This window comes from Podarcis melisellensis (genome assembly GCF_964234715.1).
Source record: "Podarcis melisellensis genome assembly, chromosome: 4".
Classification (NCBI taxonomy): domain Eukaryota; kingdom Metazoa; phylum Chordata; class Lepidosauria; order Squamata; family Lacertidae; genus Podarcis; species Podarcis melisellensis.
This window is the reverse complement of record NC_138531.1, coordinates 39267509-39286614: the sequence shown is the minus strand read 5'-3', so window position 1 is coordinate 39286614 and position 19106 is coordinate 39267509. Positions and strand designations below refer to the sequence as shown.

Here is a 19106-nt window from a genome sequence, read left to right as displayed (position 1 = left end):
ACACTCTCAGATTTACGCAGTAGTACAGTGTGGAATATCTTTTGCATATCGCACTTAGTCTGCTTTAAAGCTCCTGCCACCTTCTATCAATCCATCTAGCAGTGAGCAGACCACACACTCTTAAATAAATTTAAAAAGAAGAAGTGTTTGGATTTGATATCCCGCTTTATCACTACCCGAAGGAGTCTCAAAGCGGTTAACATTCTCCTTTCCCTTCCTCCCCCACAACAAACACTCTGTGAGATGCGTGGGGCTGAGAGACTTCAGAGAAGTGTGAATAGCCCAAGGTCACCCAACAGCTGCATGTGGAGGAGCGGAGACATGAACCCGGTTCCCCAGATTGCAAGACCACCGCTCCTAACCACTACACCACACTGGCTCTCAGCTTTACTTACTAAATCCAAAGGTCTGAATCATGCCTTGTCTCATGCAGCAGCAAGGAGAACGCAGGTAGATTACTCTTGGGTGCACTATATAGTTTCCAGTGGTTTTTTTTTAAGGGGGTACTCAAGGGTACGCAGTACCAGCACCTTTTTTCATTGTTAAAAAGTGTAGCACTTTCTGTAACAACATCATGGTGAGTAAAAGGTAAAGGGACCCCTGACCATTAGGTCCAGTCGTGGCCGACTCTGGGGTTGCGGTGCTCATCTCGCCGGCATACAGCTTCCAGGTCATGTGGCCAGCATGACTAAGCCGCTTCTGGCAAACCAGGAGCGCACGGAAATGCCGTTTACCTTCCCGCTGTAGCTGTACCTATTTATCTACTTGCACTTGATGTGCTTTTGAACTGCTAGGTTGGCAGGAGCAGGGACTGAGCAACGGGAGCTCACCCCGTCGTGGGGGTTCGAACCACCAACCTTCTGATCAGCAAGTCCTAGGCTCTGTGGTTTAACCCACAGTGCCACCCGTGTCCCTCATGGTGAGTACCAACACCTAATTTTCTAGGGGGGAAAGCACTAATAGTTTTAAACATGAACTTGGAGTAAGTTCAGACATGTCTGTCCTGGTCAGTTACATGATGGGAGACAGTGAGTAAAGGAAGAAAGGAAGCTTCACTACCTCCCTCATGGAGGTAATGGGTGGCCTAGCTGAGTCTAGGAATAGACCTTGCTTGTCTTAACCCCTTCATGCACTAACTAGCACTTACGCATAATTAGGTTTGACTGCAATTTCCTAAACCGAGCCCCTCAGACAGTACCCAACCTGGCCAACCCTCTGCCTCAGATACCTTTTTAAAACTTGAGATGCTAGTGATTGAACCTGAGACCTTCTAGAGGCAAAGCATTCAAGAGCTATACCCCCCCCCCTCTCAATGACCTGGTTCAGTTTACATCCACATATATTTGACAGGTACAGCTGTCATTTTTTAATTGAGACGCAAGCATATCTGCAAGATGGCTATCTAATAATCCAAATATTGAATGAGGCTGACCAAATGAACCTGCTATATAGTTCATTACACCCGCTCCATGCCTTTAAATGAGAAAAGTGCTCAGGGCAAATCGTCTAAACTGTGAACAGCTTTTACGGAAGCCTCATTAATGTATGGAAACCGTGAAGCTAATCAACTCTTAGAGCCATGTTTGGGGAATTTTACATTAACCAATTTGCTCCACTGCAGGTACTGCTCAGGCAGGCTTTTCACACAGAGAGTTTTTTGCGGCCTTGCTAAAATTATAAAGCATCTGTCTTTGCCCCAGTCATCCTAGAGAAACATGAATATCTTTCTCCCCAAAGATATGCCACCAAAGTCATGATAAATAGGCTACCACTATCAACACAACAGTAATATATTGCTCTTGTCTCTCGCTAGATAGGAGGAAAGGGAAAGCAAGTCTATGATATAAAATGGAAACCAGCAGATTTCAGGAGCGCTATTTCAGCGCTCCAGAAATAAGCAAAAGACAATATTTCTTGTTTCCATACTTAACTATCCTACAAAATATATGTAACAACACAACAAGGCATACAGTTGCTTGAACCAAAATAGGAACCATATAGGAAGCTATTGTGAGGAGATGCTTTTAGATTCTACAGGCTTATTCAGGGCGCCATTTAGGGGCTTTGCTGTTCCCCTTGAGTTCGACTTGCTAAAGGCATCTAAGAAATTGGGCTGTGGCCAGATGCAAAAGGGCTGGGATTGACTGAAAAAGCTTCTCAGTCCCAGCTATATTCATAATCATTGGCTGTTTTATTTTCAACTACTTTCCTAATGGTCTCTAGCATACAGTTCACTTTCCTGACCCCCTGCAACTGCCGCACAATGAACTGACATTTTCATTGACCTCTCCAAAACAACCCCAAGATCTCTTTCTTGGTACACCACTGTCAGTTCAGACCCCATCAGTGTGCATGTGAGGTCAGGTCCCCCTTTCTGACCATTGGCCATGGTGGCTGTGGCTGATGAGAGCTAGAGGGCCACAAGTTCCCCATCCCTGCTCTGGACCAAGTTAAAAAGCACTTGACTCAATCCAGATCCTTGGGGACCCCAACCTCGTAGATCTCTCACTTGTGAGAACCATTCATTCACTCCTACTTTCTCTGTTTTGCGTTCTTTAACCAGTAACTGATCCAAAAGCAGGTCTATCTGCTGACTGCTAAGCTTCATCAGGAGCGTATTTGAAAGCTCAAGTACACAGTGTCTTCTGGGTCACCCCCATCTTCATGCTTAGTGAAGCTCTCAAAGAACTCTAAAATAGACAGAGCTTTTAGACAGAGCGTACCTTGCCTTCAGTCAGAGCTCCGTTTGGATGACAACTAAATCTAAGCACAGTAAATTGACCGTAATTCATAATTCATCTGACAAGATCGTACAAGTAATTAGTGGAACAGACCTCTACTGAAGGTGCATTCCTGTACTTGGGCTTCAGTCTTGGTTAAAATCTTCCTAGGTTACCAGCTGACATGACTAAGAAAGCAGGGAGTTGCAACAACAACAACAACAAAATAGGTATGATGGGTGAATGCTAAATTGATTGATAGAGATGTAGAGAACACGTAAGACGATAGCCAGTGGCTTTTTATGTTTTATTTTTGAAACCAAGGAACAAAGATTTTGAGCAAGTCTACAAAAGGGTTTATTCAGACTCTAGTACAATACTTTTTTGTGTGTGTATGTAATGCAATTGAGCTATTTCTGTATGTTGTGTTGTGCAGAATGCAAACCTCTTTTTATTTTGGCACACTGCTGCTACAGTCTGCATGGAAACCATTGTCTTATTCAAAAGCTCCTTAATCCAAAATAAATGCTGACACTTCAGGTAACAATAGTTGGCAAAGAACAGTTTGTAAATCACAAGCGGAGCAAGTGTTTGCTTTGTACTGCGTACTGAATAGATACCAAAACCTGCCCTGTTCAGGTGCCTACTCCTCAAAGTGAACAAAAGCATCGATATGTTTAAGCAGGCCTAAATGGTTCCAGTTATCAAAATGATACATATGGAGAAAAGGGAACCATCATCAAAGAGGACACAATAGCAGTGCTAAAGAATGACCTAAACATAAAAGCTTCGTGAATGTGTGCAGTCACTGGCAGTCTGCTCACAGCAGCCAGTCCCAGCAAGCAAATGCAATTACACCATAGAATCCAGACTTTCAAACACAAGATTGAAAAATTTATAGGTATTTATAACAGTGCAATTGCTGATCTTTTGTGAAATCCAAATATTCTTTCTAGAGCCTTAAAAAGCCTTTATGACGTGGAATAAGGACAACTGGGTGGGCAGGTTGGGGGGAGAGTTCCATGTTACTTGTGTCACACTGTGCATTAAAAATAGGTTCCCACTGAGGGGTTGTTCATCCCTTGGTATATATTTGGATCATTATTCAAATAACTGCTTAGGTAACCACCCAACAAAGGAACAAAAGTGGTGACAATCCCCAAATATGGATCATCCCCATGTATGTTTCAATCTAACCTCCAAGTGTCCCACTCGTTGAATTACAAAAATGAAACAAAATCAGAGATGAGGGAGTCAGCAAGAGGAAACCTGGTGTTTTGTTCAGCCCAGCCCAGCCCAGGGCACCCTGATAAAATCCATTTCGGTTTCTCTCTTTTCCAATCTGAAATCCACCTTTCCACAATGCCACATCTGTTATTTTTTTTTTTAGTCCTCATGAAAATTCATCAACATTTCTACGAATATATATATTTCTTCCGTGCAATTTTTGCAAAGCATTTCTCCCCAACGCAACACATTTTTGCATGTTATTTCCACTAATATATTCATTTACTGAGCATTTGTTCTGATTTGTTTGGGTTGAGGTTTACACACCATGGCAAACCATGGTGAATGGATTTCCATGAATGCACCAATCTCATCTACTTTGCTCCCTCTTTAGTATGTGTGGGAGAAACAAACCACAATACCTGGCTGGATATTATCTCAATATAGCTAAGGCTTGTTATTGGCTTACTGATTGTGATTTGTATAAACTATGGTCTCTGGTTCAGGTGTTATGATAAGCCAGGAATTGTGGTTTGTTCATCTCACATATTAGTGGGCAATATCTGTGTGTTCATGATAAATCATTCACTGTGGCATTCATCATCGCATGCAAACTCAGCCACTGAGAGGTAAAGCCTGTTTCAGGCCCAGCAAAAAGCAAACCAACCACAGTAGTATTCATGCATAAATGGGAAAAGGAGTTTGCACTACCATTTTTTGAGATACTAATTCTATTGTTGCTTTTAAACATCCGGATTTCCAACAAATTCTTTGGGGCTTTTTCAAGAAGTCCTAGTATTGGATGTTTCAACACTCTCCCCAATGAGTTGAACATGCACAGAAAGATGGTTACACATGCTATAGAGTATATTTTATGGCACTTTGTGGATTAGTGTTTTCTCAGGCTAAAAACCAATGCCTATAATTATGCAGCACACCTGTTGCTGTCGGTGCATTTCCATGGAAACCAGACACAAAGCCTTGGCATCTCGTGTTTAATTATATAGATGGAAACATATAGATATAAAAATCTCAAAATCTTTGTATATTATGTAAGATCTTTAAGGTTACAAACTAACAAAGCAATGTTAAGCGGGTGTGGGAATGGTAGATGACCCAGTACACTTTCCAAGCCCTGGCTGGGACAGAAAGAATTTATTCTTCTCCCACTGAAGCCAATGCTAGTTGTATCAAACCTGTACAATCCTTGTTGTATTAAACTTAGCACAGTAAAAACAAAACTTTAATACAAAATAATAGAAGGGCTGTAGCTTTGCATGCATCAGATCCCGGGTTATCTGCAACATTCTCTAAGTAGGACTGGGAGTGTAAATCCTGGAGAGCAGCTGCCAGTCAGAGTGGACAGTGCTGAGCTAGATGGACCTCCTATGTTTTTACTAAGAAAAGGGCATTGACTATCTGTGAACATTTGCAAACTGGTTGTAGTTTGGTTGCCCAACTCAGTTACAGAATTGCACATCTCAGGTAACTCTAAAGGTGTCGGTAAAATGTTTTGGAAGCGTATTATAGAGAGCCATGTTTGACTGCATACAGCAATCCATCTTGAGAGAAGCAATCTCGATGTCTTCAGAAGAGAACAGCATTAGCATCAGGGAATCTGACATGAAGAAGAGCAGTAGCTGTGAAATAAATAATCATGGCAGGCCCCTAAAGATATGGTTTAATGTTCTTCAACTCAACAAGTCCAGATTTAGAGGTTTCGATAATCCTTTTCATGTAATTAGAATGTCCCCTCCACCGTTACAAATTATTCTTTTAAAAATCATTCTTCTTTTTCCCTAGAATTACCGTATTTATTTATTTGTCTTCACTAGCTCATATAACAGGGAAATGTGTCAAAACAGCGCCTTCAAACTTTTCACACTGCTGTCAGTCAAAGGTAGTTCCGCTAGCAATCATGTTAAGTAAAGCAAGTCACAGCGTCTAGTTGTAGGTCTATTAAATCCATCATATAATCAGTAAAGAAGGTCCACTATCTGGTTTGAGGTCCAGCCTCAATACACCGTTGTGTCCAATCCCTTGCTTTACAAAGTGGGGCTGCTGTTGAATTGAATGGGGCCTAACCCGAGTACTGCGGCATTGACTCTGGGAAACAATTATGAGTTAGATCAAGCATCAAATCAGAACCAATCCCATATTTAAACGGTTACATTCTCCCTCCTTGTAGGCCCTTCTTCAATTGCATCCAGCTATCACACCTTTAACATAATATTCCTTTACTCACCAGAAGGCATCTACAAGCAATCCATCATAAAGCCAGGCCAATATACTTTTCTGCCCATGGTAAAGGACAATATGGCACCCTCTCATTCAACATATAGAATCCAACTGGACTGCCAGGAGACTCTAAGTTCAACGCTGGCGATTTGACAGTGTCTTCCATCTGGAGACAAGAGGCCAGCTTAGGAGTAAATACTTAGGAGTTGCAGCTCCACACCCCAATCATTTCAGGAGGCTGCCTAATTCTGGTCCTCTCTGCTCCATACATTTCCCTGGGAAATGTAACAAACAACACTCAGCAACCTTAACAAACGGCAGTTCCCAGTATTCTTTGGGGGACAGCATAGCTGTTTAAACTGGTATAGTGTAGATGGGGACTCTGCCTGGTAGTAAGGCCAGAGCCATGGGGAATTGTAAGCAAAGAATGCTGAACATTAAACCAAAGGAAAATGCCAATTAAACCTTGGCCAAACTAAAAGAGCCACATTCAGATGGAGGATAAAATTAGCCATCTGCCAACACTCATCTATATTGAGGAGGGGTCATAGCTGAATGTCAGAGCACATGCAGGAGGTTCCCTGTTCACTTAAAAGGGTCTCCAGTTTTAAATAGTCTCTCCGCCTAAAAGGATTGGGGAAATGGTTGCTTGGAAGCTATTGCCAGGCTGACTGAAAAATACAAGGCTAGAAGAACCAATAGTCTCACCAGGAATAAAGCAGTTTCATGTTTTCTAAATTGTTTTCCAGATATAAAATGTCACATACATTTGTGAAGAAAATATAGAAGTATTCTCCATGGAACATTTCATTCCTTACAATCCGCATGTAAAACCACGTCTTCTGCAAAGCAAGCCACTCAGTTGAGCCAACAGTGATGAATCACCAGATTTTTCAGTGGTGTTTCATTTTTACCACCAGAAGAGCAACATCAACAAAATCTGTGCAATTTTCAAAGTTTCAGCAAAATATCCCATTTCAACAGACTACACCATCTTCAAATATAATTAAATGTGAGTCATTGCAGATCATGGCCTTGAAAGATGACCAAGCTGTGTGGAATCATTCGACTGCTTTTATGTGGGAAGTAGCAACCCGGTCATGCTCAGCTGAAGGTGTGAACAGAGCCTACATACATATAAGCTGCTTGTTCATAGGCTCTGCATGTGCATTTGATGGAAACCCCTGTTCATTTTTGTTTTTGTAGCTGGAAGGACAAGGGAGCAGCAACAAAACTCCCCTTGCTCAAAGGAGGAGGTTTTCGTAAATATAAGCACACCATGATCCTAAACGTGTTCGTAACAGCATAAGTCACATTCAAATCAGTCATGTTTCCTTCCATTTAAACATGCTTAGGAATCCAATGGAAACATTTTAAAAAGCATAATCAACCCCAATATATGTAGAGTCGTAAGGAAGGTTTCAGGAGATGTAAATTAGTAAACAGAGGACAAAAACGCAATCAAAGAACTCACTTTTGCATTGTGTGGGTGCAACCATCGAACACTTTCATTGGCCCAAATCTGCCCATGCATTCCCAATGATTCTGTCTCCTCGTGTTGGACCAGGGTTCCTGTCAACCCCAGCATATGGCCTCCCAAGAGGAATCATGACCTTATCCTGTTCCTTCCATATGTTGCATTACATATTTTAACTCTCACGCTCTTGCACACACAGAAGCCCCCTCTCAGAGTAAAATGGACCAAATCCAAAGATCTCACCAGGGCAGAGCATATGGAGAATTAGGCCATCTGGCAATTAAAATGCGTGAGAAAAATTAAGGAGCATGACACAAAAGATGATAGCGAAGATAGCATTCACTGCTTTCCATTAGCGAATGGGTTAAGCGGAGAATTCTTACTTTTGGAAGAGAAGCTCTGGAGCCTGAACTCTGAGTGGTCATTGTCAGGACTGTGGTGATGCCCAAGGCAACTCTGGCTGGAGCAGCATCCATGTTGATCCAAAAAGAAACCCAGGACAAAATGACGATCAGCAGGCTAGGAATGTACATCTGGATTAAATAATATCCCATCTGACGCTCCAAATGAAACTTTACTTCAATGCATGTAAATTTTCCTAGAACATGAAATTGCTTTTATAAATCATTTTTGTACATTTTAATCTTCTTTTATTATGAGCATAAATTAACTGCCTTAGGCACAGGGAGTTTTGAAATGTCTAATATTATTCCTTCCTTCGTTCCTTCACCAAGGACTTCAAAATACAGTACAAATTCTTGTGGCTGGCACCCTATGTTGGTGGAGCTGACTTCAAGGTGCTCACTTGACATTTTATATCACTTGATGCAATTTACTGTAACACATTTTTTCCATGGAGGGTGGGGATACACATTGTTTTTTCTGGATAGTCTATATATAGTTTTATTAATGTATAATGAGGGCTTTTGTAGTTTTATTCATGTTTTCAAACGGCAGACAATTTTTTATTCCTGAACAATCAGATATGAAATACTTGAATTGGGGCACTTGGCCTGATGTTTTCAGCAATGGAAATTATCGAAGTCACCAATGCTTGTAATTAGTAACCCGACTTGGAACATAATACTTGGCTGCATTCCAAATCCAGCAATGCTTGGAGTGAACTAGTTCACCGAACTAGTCCAAAAATTTATGAACTACACCTGAAAGTACTTTCCCCAATTGCAGGGTGTACAAAAACTGTGAATTAAGAATTAATTTTAGAGTAGAACTTTGAATGAGTTCTAGTTCTTTTTCTTGTCTGTTCCCTATCCCAAACTCAGCAGGAGACCTGGGTTCTTAGCTTTTTATTTTTTATTTTAAAAAAGAGTTATGTGAACTGAACATTTATAACGAAACTTAGAAAGCAAAATGTGATGGCATCTTTCTAAGGCTTATTAGGCAGATACGGAGGCACAGCTGTAGTTAATGGTGCTTAGTCACTTAATCACTGTGGTAAAACAATCAGAAGGAAGGAATGTGAGGTAATTCAATTATCTTCTCAACTGAAGAGATTTGCTTTCTTCCAACAGCTTTCAGTAGAAGTACAGGAACAAAGCACACGATGGCTTGTGCCATGTGACTGGCACAAATTAAATAGAGTAAACTTTTTTGAGTATGGAAATACAATTTTGGTGAACGCTTCCACCTGTTGACATTCTGTCTGTCAGGCTACTTAATACTTGTGTGCTGCCTCTTATTTACTTTTGAGCACAGCAGCTTGGAAGCATTCTGAATGCTGATAAAATGTTGTCAGGGATGAACTTGAACTGAGCTAGTTCATTTTGTATAAGAGGAACAAGCTCCTATTTGGACAGGATTAATTTGATCAAGAACTTCTTTTTAAAACGAACTTTCCAGGCATTGCAATTGAGTGGCATTTCCCCTTAAAATGTATTTCCTGGTTCAAATTTAAAAACAAACTCTTTGTTTTCTGACCCTTTGGGGTGCAATGTAGTCCACATAATGAAATAGTAAAGAACCAGAATTCATAATAGCTACAGAGAAATGCATACATATACTGTTGGAAGAAGATCCTCGTATGCTCTTCAGATGTCTTGGACTACAACTCTAATGGTCTCTGGCCATTGGCCATGCTGGCTGGGGCTGATGGGAGTCATAGTCCAAAACTTGAGGGACACCAACTTGGGGAAGGCTGTATAAAATGCATTTCTTGCCCTTCCACACCCAGCTAACCCCTCTAACCCCATTTCTTGTCATCTGCAGAAGTTAACTGTTAAAACAGTAAGCAAATGCTCACCAGTATTGTAATGTTTTGTGCAATAGCCAAGTTCTTTTTCTTCTTTCAAAATAAACTGTGGCAGAGTTAAGCCTTCTGCTACCTGCACTGGACCATCACTCATCCACTCAAATATCAGGTCATTCATAGTGTAGCCAACTAAAATAAACAAATTATCTTTGATTAGATAATATCGGAGTAGCACAGTCTAAAGGCAAGAGAGACAAATTATGGCAGTAAAAGCACTCTTGCTTTTCAGTGGGAAAACATCAATGGCAGATACACTAAATTAACTCTTAAACAGCACTATAATCACTACTTTTCTCACAAAGAGTGACATGATAACAATGACTGTACACCTGGAGTATAAATAATGGAAACACACAAAGATATCTATGATAAGACCATGTTTGGGGGAATCTATAATTCTAGCAGCCTTGTACTCTGTGTTGCTCTATAATTCTAAGAAACCAAAAAATTGGTGTAGTGGTTAAAATCAATGAAGTTTTGAAAGATTTAGTTAGTCTACCATATTGATTCCAAATGGCATCCAAATATAGACAAAATCCTGCCCCTCGATCTCAGGAACCACCATGCAAAATTTGGTTACAATATTTTAAGAGGTGTCCAAGTGCATGGCACGCACACACAGCTTTCCAAAATATATACAGAGGGCCCACAACTTATGAGTAAACAAATGTGTCTAGAGGTAAGGACAAATGGCTCAGCAGAGTTTGGAACACTCCCTCATTTGGGGAGAGGGGAAGGGAAAACCTCCCAAGGTCAGGAGCTAGCGCATTGGGCTCTGTGGTCTGAAAATACCCTTAGTGCTTAGGCTATCTAACAAGCATGATTAAAATGTGAGAGGGACAATTTAAACCTGGTTAGATGGAAGCAGCAGCAGTTATTGCAGAGTTCTGTGTCAGCAGAAAAGACGCGCCAGCAGCATAGTGTAAGAGAACATGAGGTTGTAGCAGCATAAAAGTGACATTAAATGCTGACATTTCAAGCAGTGCAATCATACATGGACACACACACACACACACGGCATCTGATTACTTACAGCTCTCTAGCTGCATCGTACATGTTTGTACATCCATTGGAAAGTTCTTCAGGTCCATGGGACACGATAAGGTTAATGTTAGCCTAAAGGAGTGCAAAAGAGATTTAATTACGTTTAGTAAGCATGGAATTATAAACAAAAATGGGATTCTTTTAAATGAGCCATTGTTACATGAAAAAGATCAAAGCCTGTATCCTATTAGTTCTATTAGTTCTGATGGCGAAACGAGGTCAGTATGCCAGATGTTGCTTATCTTAAGAGCTGCTCTTTCACAGACAAGTCCCTTTGAACTCCAAAAAATAGTTGTCTGCTTCCAATGTACCCTCATATATATTTTAAATGATGTGGCAAACTGAATTAAAAATCTCTTTTTTTCTGTTGCAAATTAACTATACGCCTCTCCTTGCAAATTGCATGCTAGAGCGGATTTATATGCAAACCAATCCTACAAATGCCGTTCACATTTTCTCGACCTCTTTTAAAAACACGCACACATTACAGTCAAGAAACCTCTATTAAGAGTTGGTCAAGAAAGAGGCACGCTATTACAAACAGAATTGTTAGTATCACACTGAGTGGGTGGGGAGTAGTGAAATCAAATCTTGATTTGAGTCCAAACCTGGGCTGCACCTTTTTTATTATTCTTTGCCATACCAGGACAGGGACTTTCAAACTGTTCAGATTAACAAATCATTAGAAAAAAAAACAGATGTATCACCTCTGGTGGACTTGCCCTAAGGTGAAGGCCTTCTGGGAAATGATATATAATGAGTTGAAAAAGGTATTTAAGTATACCTTCACCAAGAAACCAGAGGCCTTTCTCCTGGGCATTGTCGACCAGAAGGTGCTAAAGAAAGATAGAACATTCTTTATGTATGCGACAACAGCAGCAAGGATACTACTCGCTAAGAATTGGAAAACTCAAGATCTACCCACACTGGAAGAATGGCAGATGCAACTGATGGACTATATGCAACTGGCGGAGATGACTGGCAGAATCCGAGACCTGGGAGAAGAAAGGATGGAAGAAGACTGGAAGAAATTTAAGATTTATTTACAAAAATATTATGAACTATTGGAATGTTAAAAAAGATGCTTAGTTATAAATAATTGGCCATCACTAAAATAGATTAGGAATTGATGACAAGAGAGATTAAGAAAAACAAATTTGCAGGAGAACAATTTTATTGTAACTAAATAAGCGGTTTTAAAAATTTGGAAATAAGATGATAATTTGCTGGACAAAATTTATTAATGATGTAAATGGGAGTGGGAGGCGTGAGGAAGTTCAAAGAGGATATGAAATTTGGTTAAACAAAGTAATACTGTTTATTGCTATTGGATGTTTTTTCTTTTCTGTAAAAACCTTAATAAATATTTATAAAAAAAGAAGAAAAAAAACAGATGTAGTGTTACACTTCAGCGATCTGAAAGTCAAAGCCTTCCAGGAATGTACGAGGGTCTTATTAATGGGGATTAATGGGGATCAAGCTTGGTTACTGTAATGTCCCTAGAGCTGGATTGCTGAGGAGGACAAGGGCACTGAAACAGAAGGAGGAAACCCTAGAAGTACATCAACCCAATGAGCCATTGGGTTGCCTGTGCCCCAGCCTATGGATGCAGTGTTGCTGTTCTCAGACTCAGAGGACCCCATCACAAGTCTCCTGTGCTCTGTTGCAGTAGGAAAGTGATGGCGTGTTAGGGCCCTTTAACTGAAAGGCACCCTCTAGTGAGGGCGGGGCAATCAGCAGGGATGCATATGCTCCTGCTAGATAGGCTGCTCACTGGAAGGACAGATCATGAAGCTGAGGCTCCAATACTTTGGCCACCTCATGAGAAGAGAAGACTCCCTGGAAAAGACCCTGATGTTGGGAAAGATGGAGGGCACAAGGAGAAGGGGACGACAGAGGACGAGATGGCTGGACAGTGTTCTCGAAGCTACCAGCATGAGTTTGACCAAACTGCGGGAGGCAGTGGAAGACAGAAGTGCCTGGTGTGCTCTGGTCCATGGGGTCACGAAGAGTCGGACACGACTAAACAACAACAACAAGAAGAAGAAGATAGGCTGCTAGTCTGATGCTCAGTATGAAGAAACAAGCCCTGCCCTACATTCATTCAGATCTTGGCCTTGCAGTAGGTCATGCCATGCCTGAGGTCAGTGCCCATCTCAGAACAGCTATTTGGAAGTGAGACCCACAGTGTTTAGTGGGGCTTACTCAGGCAAGTTGGCAAACTTATGCACTCTTACTTGAGGCTATGCCCCACTATACGCAGTGGGATTTACTTCTGAGTAAACATGCAGAGGATTACACTGCACATCCAGTAAATTAATTGAAAATTTACACATACCAAATGCTGGGGGCGGGGGGAGAGTTTACAGATTATTGTACAGAAATAATAATTCACTTAAATGGTGGGGGAAACTACATACCATGTTCCTCTGTTTGCATGTCTGCAGAATTCAGTTTGTCTATAGAACGGCAGATGAGCTCATCATGGCAAAGGCTAGCTATTTTTTTAATATTAAGAATTAGTGTGGAATATACAGTGACCTTTCTTACCTATCAGACATTTCTATTGCATGTAATAGATGTGCCATTTGTGTTACATATGTTTATTTGTGAGGGAGATTGTACTACAGGAGTACCTCTATTTACATACTTAATTTGTTCTGGAGGTCCGTTCTTAAGCTGAAGCACCACTTTAGCTAATGGGGCTTCCTGCTGCTGCCGTGCCACAGGCGCACGACTTCTGTTCTCACCCTGAAGCAAAGTTCTTAACCCAAGGTACTATTTCTGGGTTAGCAGAGTCTGTAACCTGAAGCGTATGTAACCCAAGGTACCACTGAATAATAATAATAATAATAATAATAATAATAATAATAATAATAATAATAATAATTTATTATTTGTACTCCGCCCATCTGGCTGGGTTTCCCCAGCCACTCTGGGCTGCTTCCAACAAAGATTAAAAATACATCAAAATGTCACACATTAAAAACTTCACTGAACAGGGCTGCCTTCAGATGTTTTCTAAATGTCAGGTAGTTGTTTACCTCTTTGTCATCTGGTGGGAGGGCGTTCCACAGGGCTGGCGCCACTACTGAGAAGGCCCAAAATGAAATATTGTTGAAGGTAAAAAAGAATTTTTCTGACATGCTTTATGAGTAATTGCCACCCAACCTGGAACAGATCTCAACTTAGTTTTTCTCATGGTTTTGTAGCATAGGTCCAAAGCAAAATATCCTTTAGACAGGTTTGCATTGACAAACTGAACTAAAAAAACAGGGATATTCCACTGTGAGGTGGATATCTTTCCTTAGGCAGATATTTATTCAACAGATGAGAGACAGCTCTCCTCATGGGGAAAGCCCTTTGCTAGGCTATCCCTTCTCAGTGAAACACATGGGAGAAAGTTCAGCAATCTCTAAGGAATGAGCACTTGTCTGAAACATAAATTCACTCAGCCCAATTCAGTGCTTGACAAAACATCCACACATTTATAATGAAGGTCTCCCAGCATTAACAATGTTGGATGAGCAATAATATTCAGGATCATTTGCAAATCCACTTATCTGTGGATTTTCCTCCTTATTGCAGCTTATTTCATAACATCTGACTTCCTAACATAAAAAGCTTGCTCTGCTAAAAGACGATCCTTCCAGATGCTGCATATTTCAACAAACGTAATAATTGCCCTCCAAACAAATTGTGCAGCAGCTAGGGTAAGCTAAAAAGAACAGAGAAAAAGAAAGTGCATGTGAATCTATGGGCACTTGCGGACTGTCTCTATATCTGGGTAGAATTCAATCACATATGGACAAATTCAGGTTGCACAATTATAGCTGAATTGGAAGGTCTTGTGCAACAAACCTGGTTCCTTAAAACCTAGTTTCTTTATTTTGCAATAAAGAAAGTCATAGGGAAATGCAGTGGAAAGTGTGGGATAATACTGGCTTTGACACAATGTCATCTGAGCTCGATGCAAACAGATCAGAATGAATCCTCAATAAACAGGTCTTCCGGAAGTACCCCTTTGGGTTCGGTTTGATGTCTTGTGGGTGATTTTCTAGCCATGAGATTGAATAAGAACTTCAGAAATGAGAAGCTTAGTACAGTGGTACCTCGGGTTACTTATGCTTCAGGTTACAGACTCCACTAACCCAGAAATATTACCTCGGGTTAAGAACTTTGCTTCAGGATGAGAACAGAAATCACATGGCGGCAGCAGGAAGCTCCATGAGCTAAAGTGGTGCTTCAGGTTAAGAACAGTTTCAGGTTATGAACAGACCTCCAGAACGAATTAAGTTCTTAACCCGAGGTACCACTGTACTAGGGAACTGTAGCACATGGGGACAAACAAGTAAAGGTTATTCTGTGTGGAAAACAGAAAAACCAGGCTGAGAAGCACTTTAAAGCCTAGCTAAAAAGGAGGTAACACAGAGCCCTTTAGTTTACAAAAAATAAGTGAAAAATAGTAATGTCTAAATAAAATTAAACCATTTAACGGACTAAAATGCAACACAGAGAGAACTAGCACGTTGTCAAGCACAAAACATCCCACTGGCTATTAAAAGAGAAATGGTAACACCTTTAGAATGAATGTATTTTTCTTTGCAAGATAACATGTCCAGCAGCCAAGACAGTGGGCTGTTTGGATAGCAACCACAACTCTCCCTCTTCACTTGCCTCAACATGTTTTCTTCCCATCTGCTTGGAACAGTTTTCAGATTTGTGTCTCCTATAGGCAACTATACTGCAGGTAGGTGAGACCTGCCGTTAGATGACGGATGCCTCTTTTTTTTGCTGTTGCAGCCCATGGGGAAGAGATGTAACTCTGTAAGTGTAGACCACTTACTTTGTATGCAGAGGGTCCCAGGTTTGATCTCTAGCTAGGGGTTGGCCTGGGAGAGACTCCCTGCCTGAAATCCCAGAAAAGCTCAATGCCAGCGAGTCTAGACAGCACTGAGCTTGATGGACTGAATCTGAGTCATTCCTGTTCTCTTAGAGCAGCCTTCATCAACCTGGTATCACCTAGATTGCAGCTCTCATCAGCTCTGACCATTGGCCATGCTGTCTGGGGCAACAGGCAGAAATTCTTTTGTTTAAAGTTCAATATATTTTACACATCACCATTGTAATTATGTATTTATTTATACCCCACTCTTTAGCCTGACGGGGACTTCAAGGTGGCAAGAGACATTGAAACAGTGCTGAGTTCAATGGAGTTTTCTTTAAGAAGAAAAAAAATGTTTCCAAATTCCAACATGCTCACCATCAGAGCACACTTACGCTATGACTTGTCATCGGATCCTGATAAATTGAGTATTTACTGCTTCTTTTGGGGGAGATATTCATGGATCAGCACAGCTGCCTCCCATGGGCTCTCCTTGGGAGTGTGATTATGGAGCTGTTATGAAAAGCTCCTTTATCATTTACTGGTTTATACACCTTATTCCTAACATATAGAAAATAAAGTTCGCTTTTATTTAATTAATGCAGGAATGCCTTCTCCCCAGTGCAACAGAGTGCTTTATAAACTTAGAAACAAATTCAACAGTCACCCTACTATTACACAGAGACTCATTTGAATGAGATTGCACTTGATGCCTCATAAATATTGATGTTTCTGAGAATGTTCCCTCAAACACAGAGCAATGTTCATACAGCTTCACTTCACTTTGCATAGCACATAATGGAGCAGTGGCGAAAACAGAAAGCAGGGCTCTTTTCTTTTTAAAAGTGTAATAAAATATGCTGCAATGAGTCACTGCATGTCAAGGAATGTAGCATCTATCTATATCTATCAATCATCTATCTATATCTATCTATCATCTATCTATCTATCATCTATCATCTATCTATCTATCTATCATCTATCTATCTATCTATCTATCTATCTATCTATCATCTATCATCTATATCTATCTATCATCTATCTATCTATCTATCTATCTATCATCTATCTATCTATCATCTATCTATCTATCATCTATCTATCTATATCTATCTATCTATCTATCTATCTATCTATCTATCTATCTATCTATCTATCTATCATCTATCATCTATCTATATCTATCTATCATCTATCTATCATCTATCTATCTATCTATCTATCTATCTATCTATCTATCTATCTATCTATCTATCTATCATCTATCTCTATCTATCTATCATCTATCTATCTATATCTATCTATCATCTATCTATCATCTATCTATCTATCTATCTATCTATCTATCTATCTATCTATCTATCTATCATCCCTTCAGAAAATCCATGAAATTAAACTCAAATATGGTTGTGGTTAGTAGTTAAAGCTAATGTAAGCTGTTTCTGCTTTAAGGTTTTACATTTTGATTTTGTTTTATTGCCTTAGTGTGTCTCAAGATAAACACTGGACATTTGCCTTCTCTTTATAATAGCCAGCAATTTCAAAACTGAAAGTGCAAACAATATATCTATGTTCAATGAAATGTGGATCACACTTCTGAGTTTTATGCTACCTGTATGCAACCTTTTCCAGCAACAAATGGCTGGGAATCGCCTGCCTATTCAGAAGGTCAGTTTGTGAATTGGACCCAGTGGCCACAATCTCTAAGCTCAGCCACATGTTTCCTTTCAACAAAGACCATTGCTGCCATGCCAGTTCTAGCTTCCCCCATACAAAACTTACAGACTTGTAATCGGTAGTATGGTGTCTGTCACTCTGATGGGTGGAACCAGTTCGATACATTATGCTGCCTGAGGCAAAGGATAAGATGCTGCTGCCTTCACCTTCCATGTACAAGAGGCCAGCGATAGGATATCATCCTCCACTGCACCTTAGGCAGCAGGCTAGTTTAAGGAGTCCAGGACAGGTCGTTTGCATGCAAAACTCTGCCATCTAACAGAGGAAAGCAGCTTGGGGGCTGCCACCATTTCCCACCAAAATTTACTCTCTCACTCCGTCTAATAGTAGAGCCAGTGCTGATGATAGGAAGACTATGTCTGTGAGTAGAGGGAGGGGTGGTAGAGAACAAAGAAGCCTCAAGGGTGCCGCATGTCTGCATTATCTGTATTAATGTAGTAATTGGGCCATTATGGAATTAAATTCAGAACCTCTTATATTATGAGTTGGAACATGGCTGCACCTTGAAACTCTTTTGTCACTTCCTTTCAGTTTCTGTCTGGCATTATTCCAGCAACAAACCACTTATTGTTGGTGTGTGGGGTTAACATACACATAAAGTGAGTAGGAGTTTTATTTATATATAAAAATATGTTATGATACAAAAGCAATGACAGGCAACCCTCTATAAAAATGAAAGCCATAGCAGCACCCTTCAAGCTGGTTTGACAATGAATCTTATTTACACATCCAAGGTCCTGTAAATAACTGGAGAATAAGGGAACAGCCTTCAGTTATCTCACCTAATGTGGCGATTGAGAAGGATGCTTTCCTTTTATGGTGCGCTAAGCACTGATGCAAGAGGGACGCGGGTGGCGCTGTGGTCTAAACCACAGAGCCTAGGACTTGCCGATCGGAAGGTTGGCGGTTCGAATCCCCACAACGGGGTGAGCTCCCATTGCTCGGTCCCAGCTCCTGCCAACCTAGCAGTTCGAAAGCACGTCAAAGTGCAAGTAGATAAATGGGTACTGCTCTGGCAGGAAGGTAAACGGCATTTCCGTATGCTGCTCTGGTTCGCCAGAAGTGGCTTAGTTATGCTGGCCACATGACCCAGAAGCTGTCTGCAGACAAATGCCGGCTCCCTTGGGCTATAGAGCGAGATGAGCGCGCAACCCCAGAGTTGTTCACGACTGGACCTTATAGTCAGGGGTACCTTTACTTTTACCTTTAAGCACTGATGCTACTTTGCAGCCTGAGAACAAGTTAATTCACATGTTTTGCCTTAGCCCTTCTTCAGGAGCCGCTCAAGAGATCCTGCTGCCTGAGGCAAAGGACAAAACGCACATGCCCACACATACTGATGGCAATAGAACTGGCCCTTGAATCTGACTTCAGCACTAGCTATGGGACAGTGTCTTCCACTGCACTTGAGACAGCAAACAAGCTTGCACAGCTAGCCCTGGCCAACTTTTATCTCATATACTTTAAAATAGTTCAACACTCTTCTTGCCTCTCCTTCTCTACACTTTG

The 19106-nt window shown here is 40.8% G+C and overlaps 1 protein-coding gene across 12 annotated transcripts in view; it reads right to left on the bottom strand.

Moving 5' to 3' along the window:
* GLRA2 (glycine receptor alpha 2) overlaps positions 1–19106 on the bottom strand; it is a 112690-nt gene that overhangs the window by 47957 nt on the left and 45627 nt on the right. For 11 of the 12 annotated variants that reach the window (XM_081907636.1, XM_081907642.1, XM_081907646.1 and 8 more), the window contains 3 exons: positions 10965–11047; positions 9923–10060; positions 8046–8260 (listed from right to left, as the gene is read on the bottom strand). In XM_081907636.1, the coding sequence (XP_081763762.1) occupies positions 8046–8260; positions 9923–10060; positions 10965–11047 (436 nt within the window). The remainder of the gene's footprint in view (positions 1–8045; positions 8261–9922; positions 10061–10964; positions 11048–19106) is intronic. The other variant, XM_081907643.1, reaches the window with a different exon arrangement.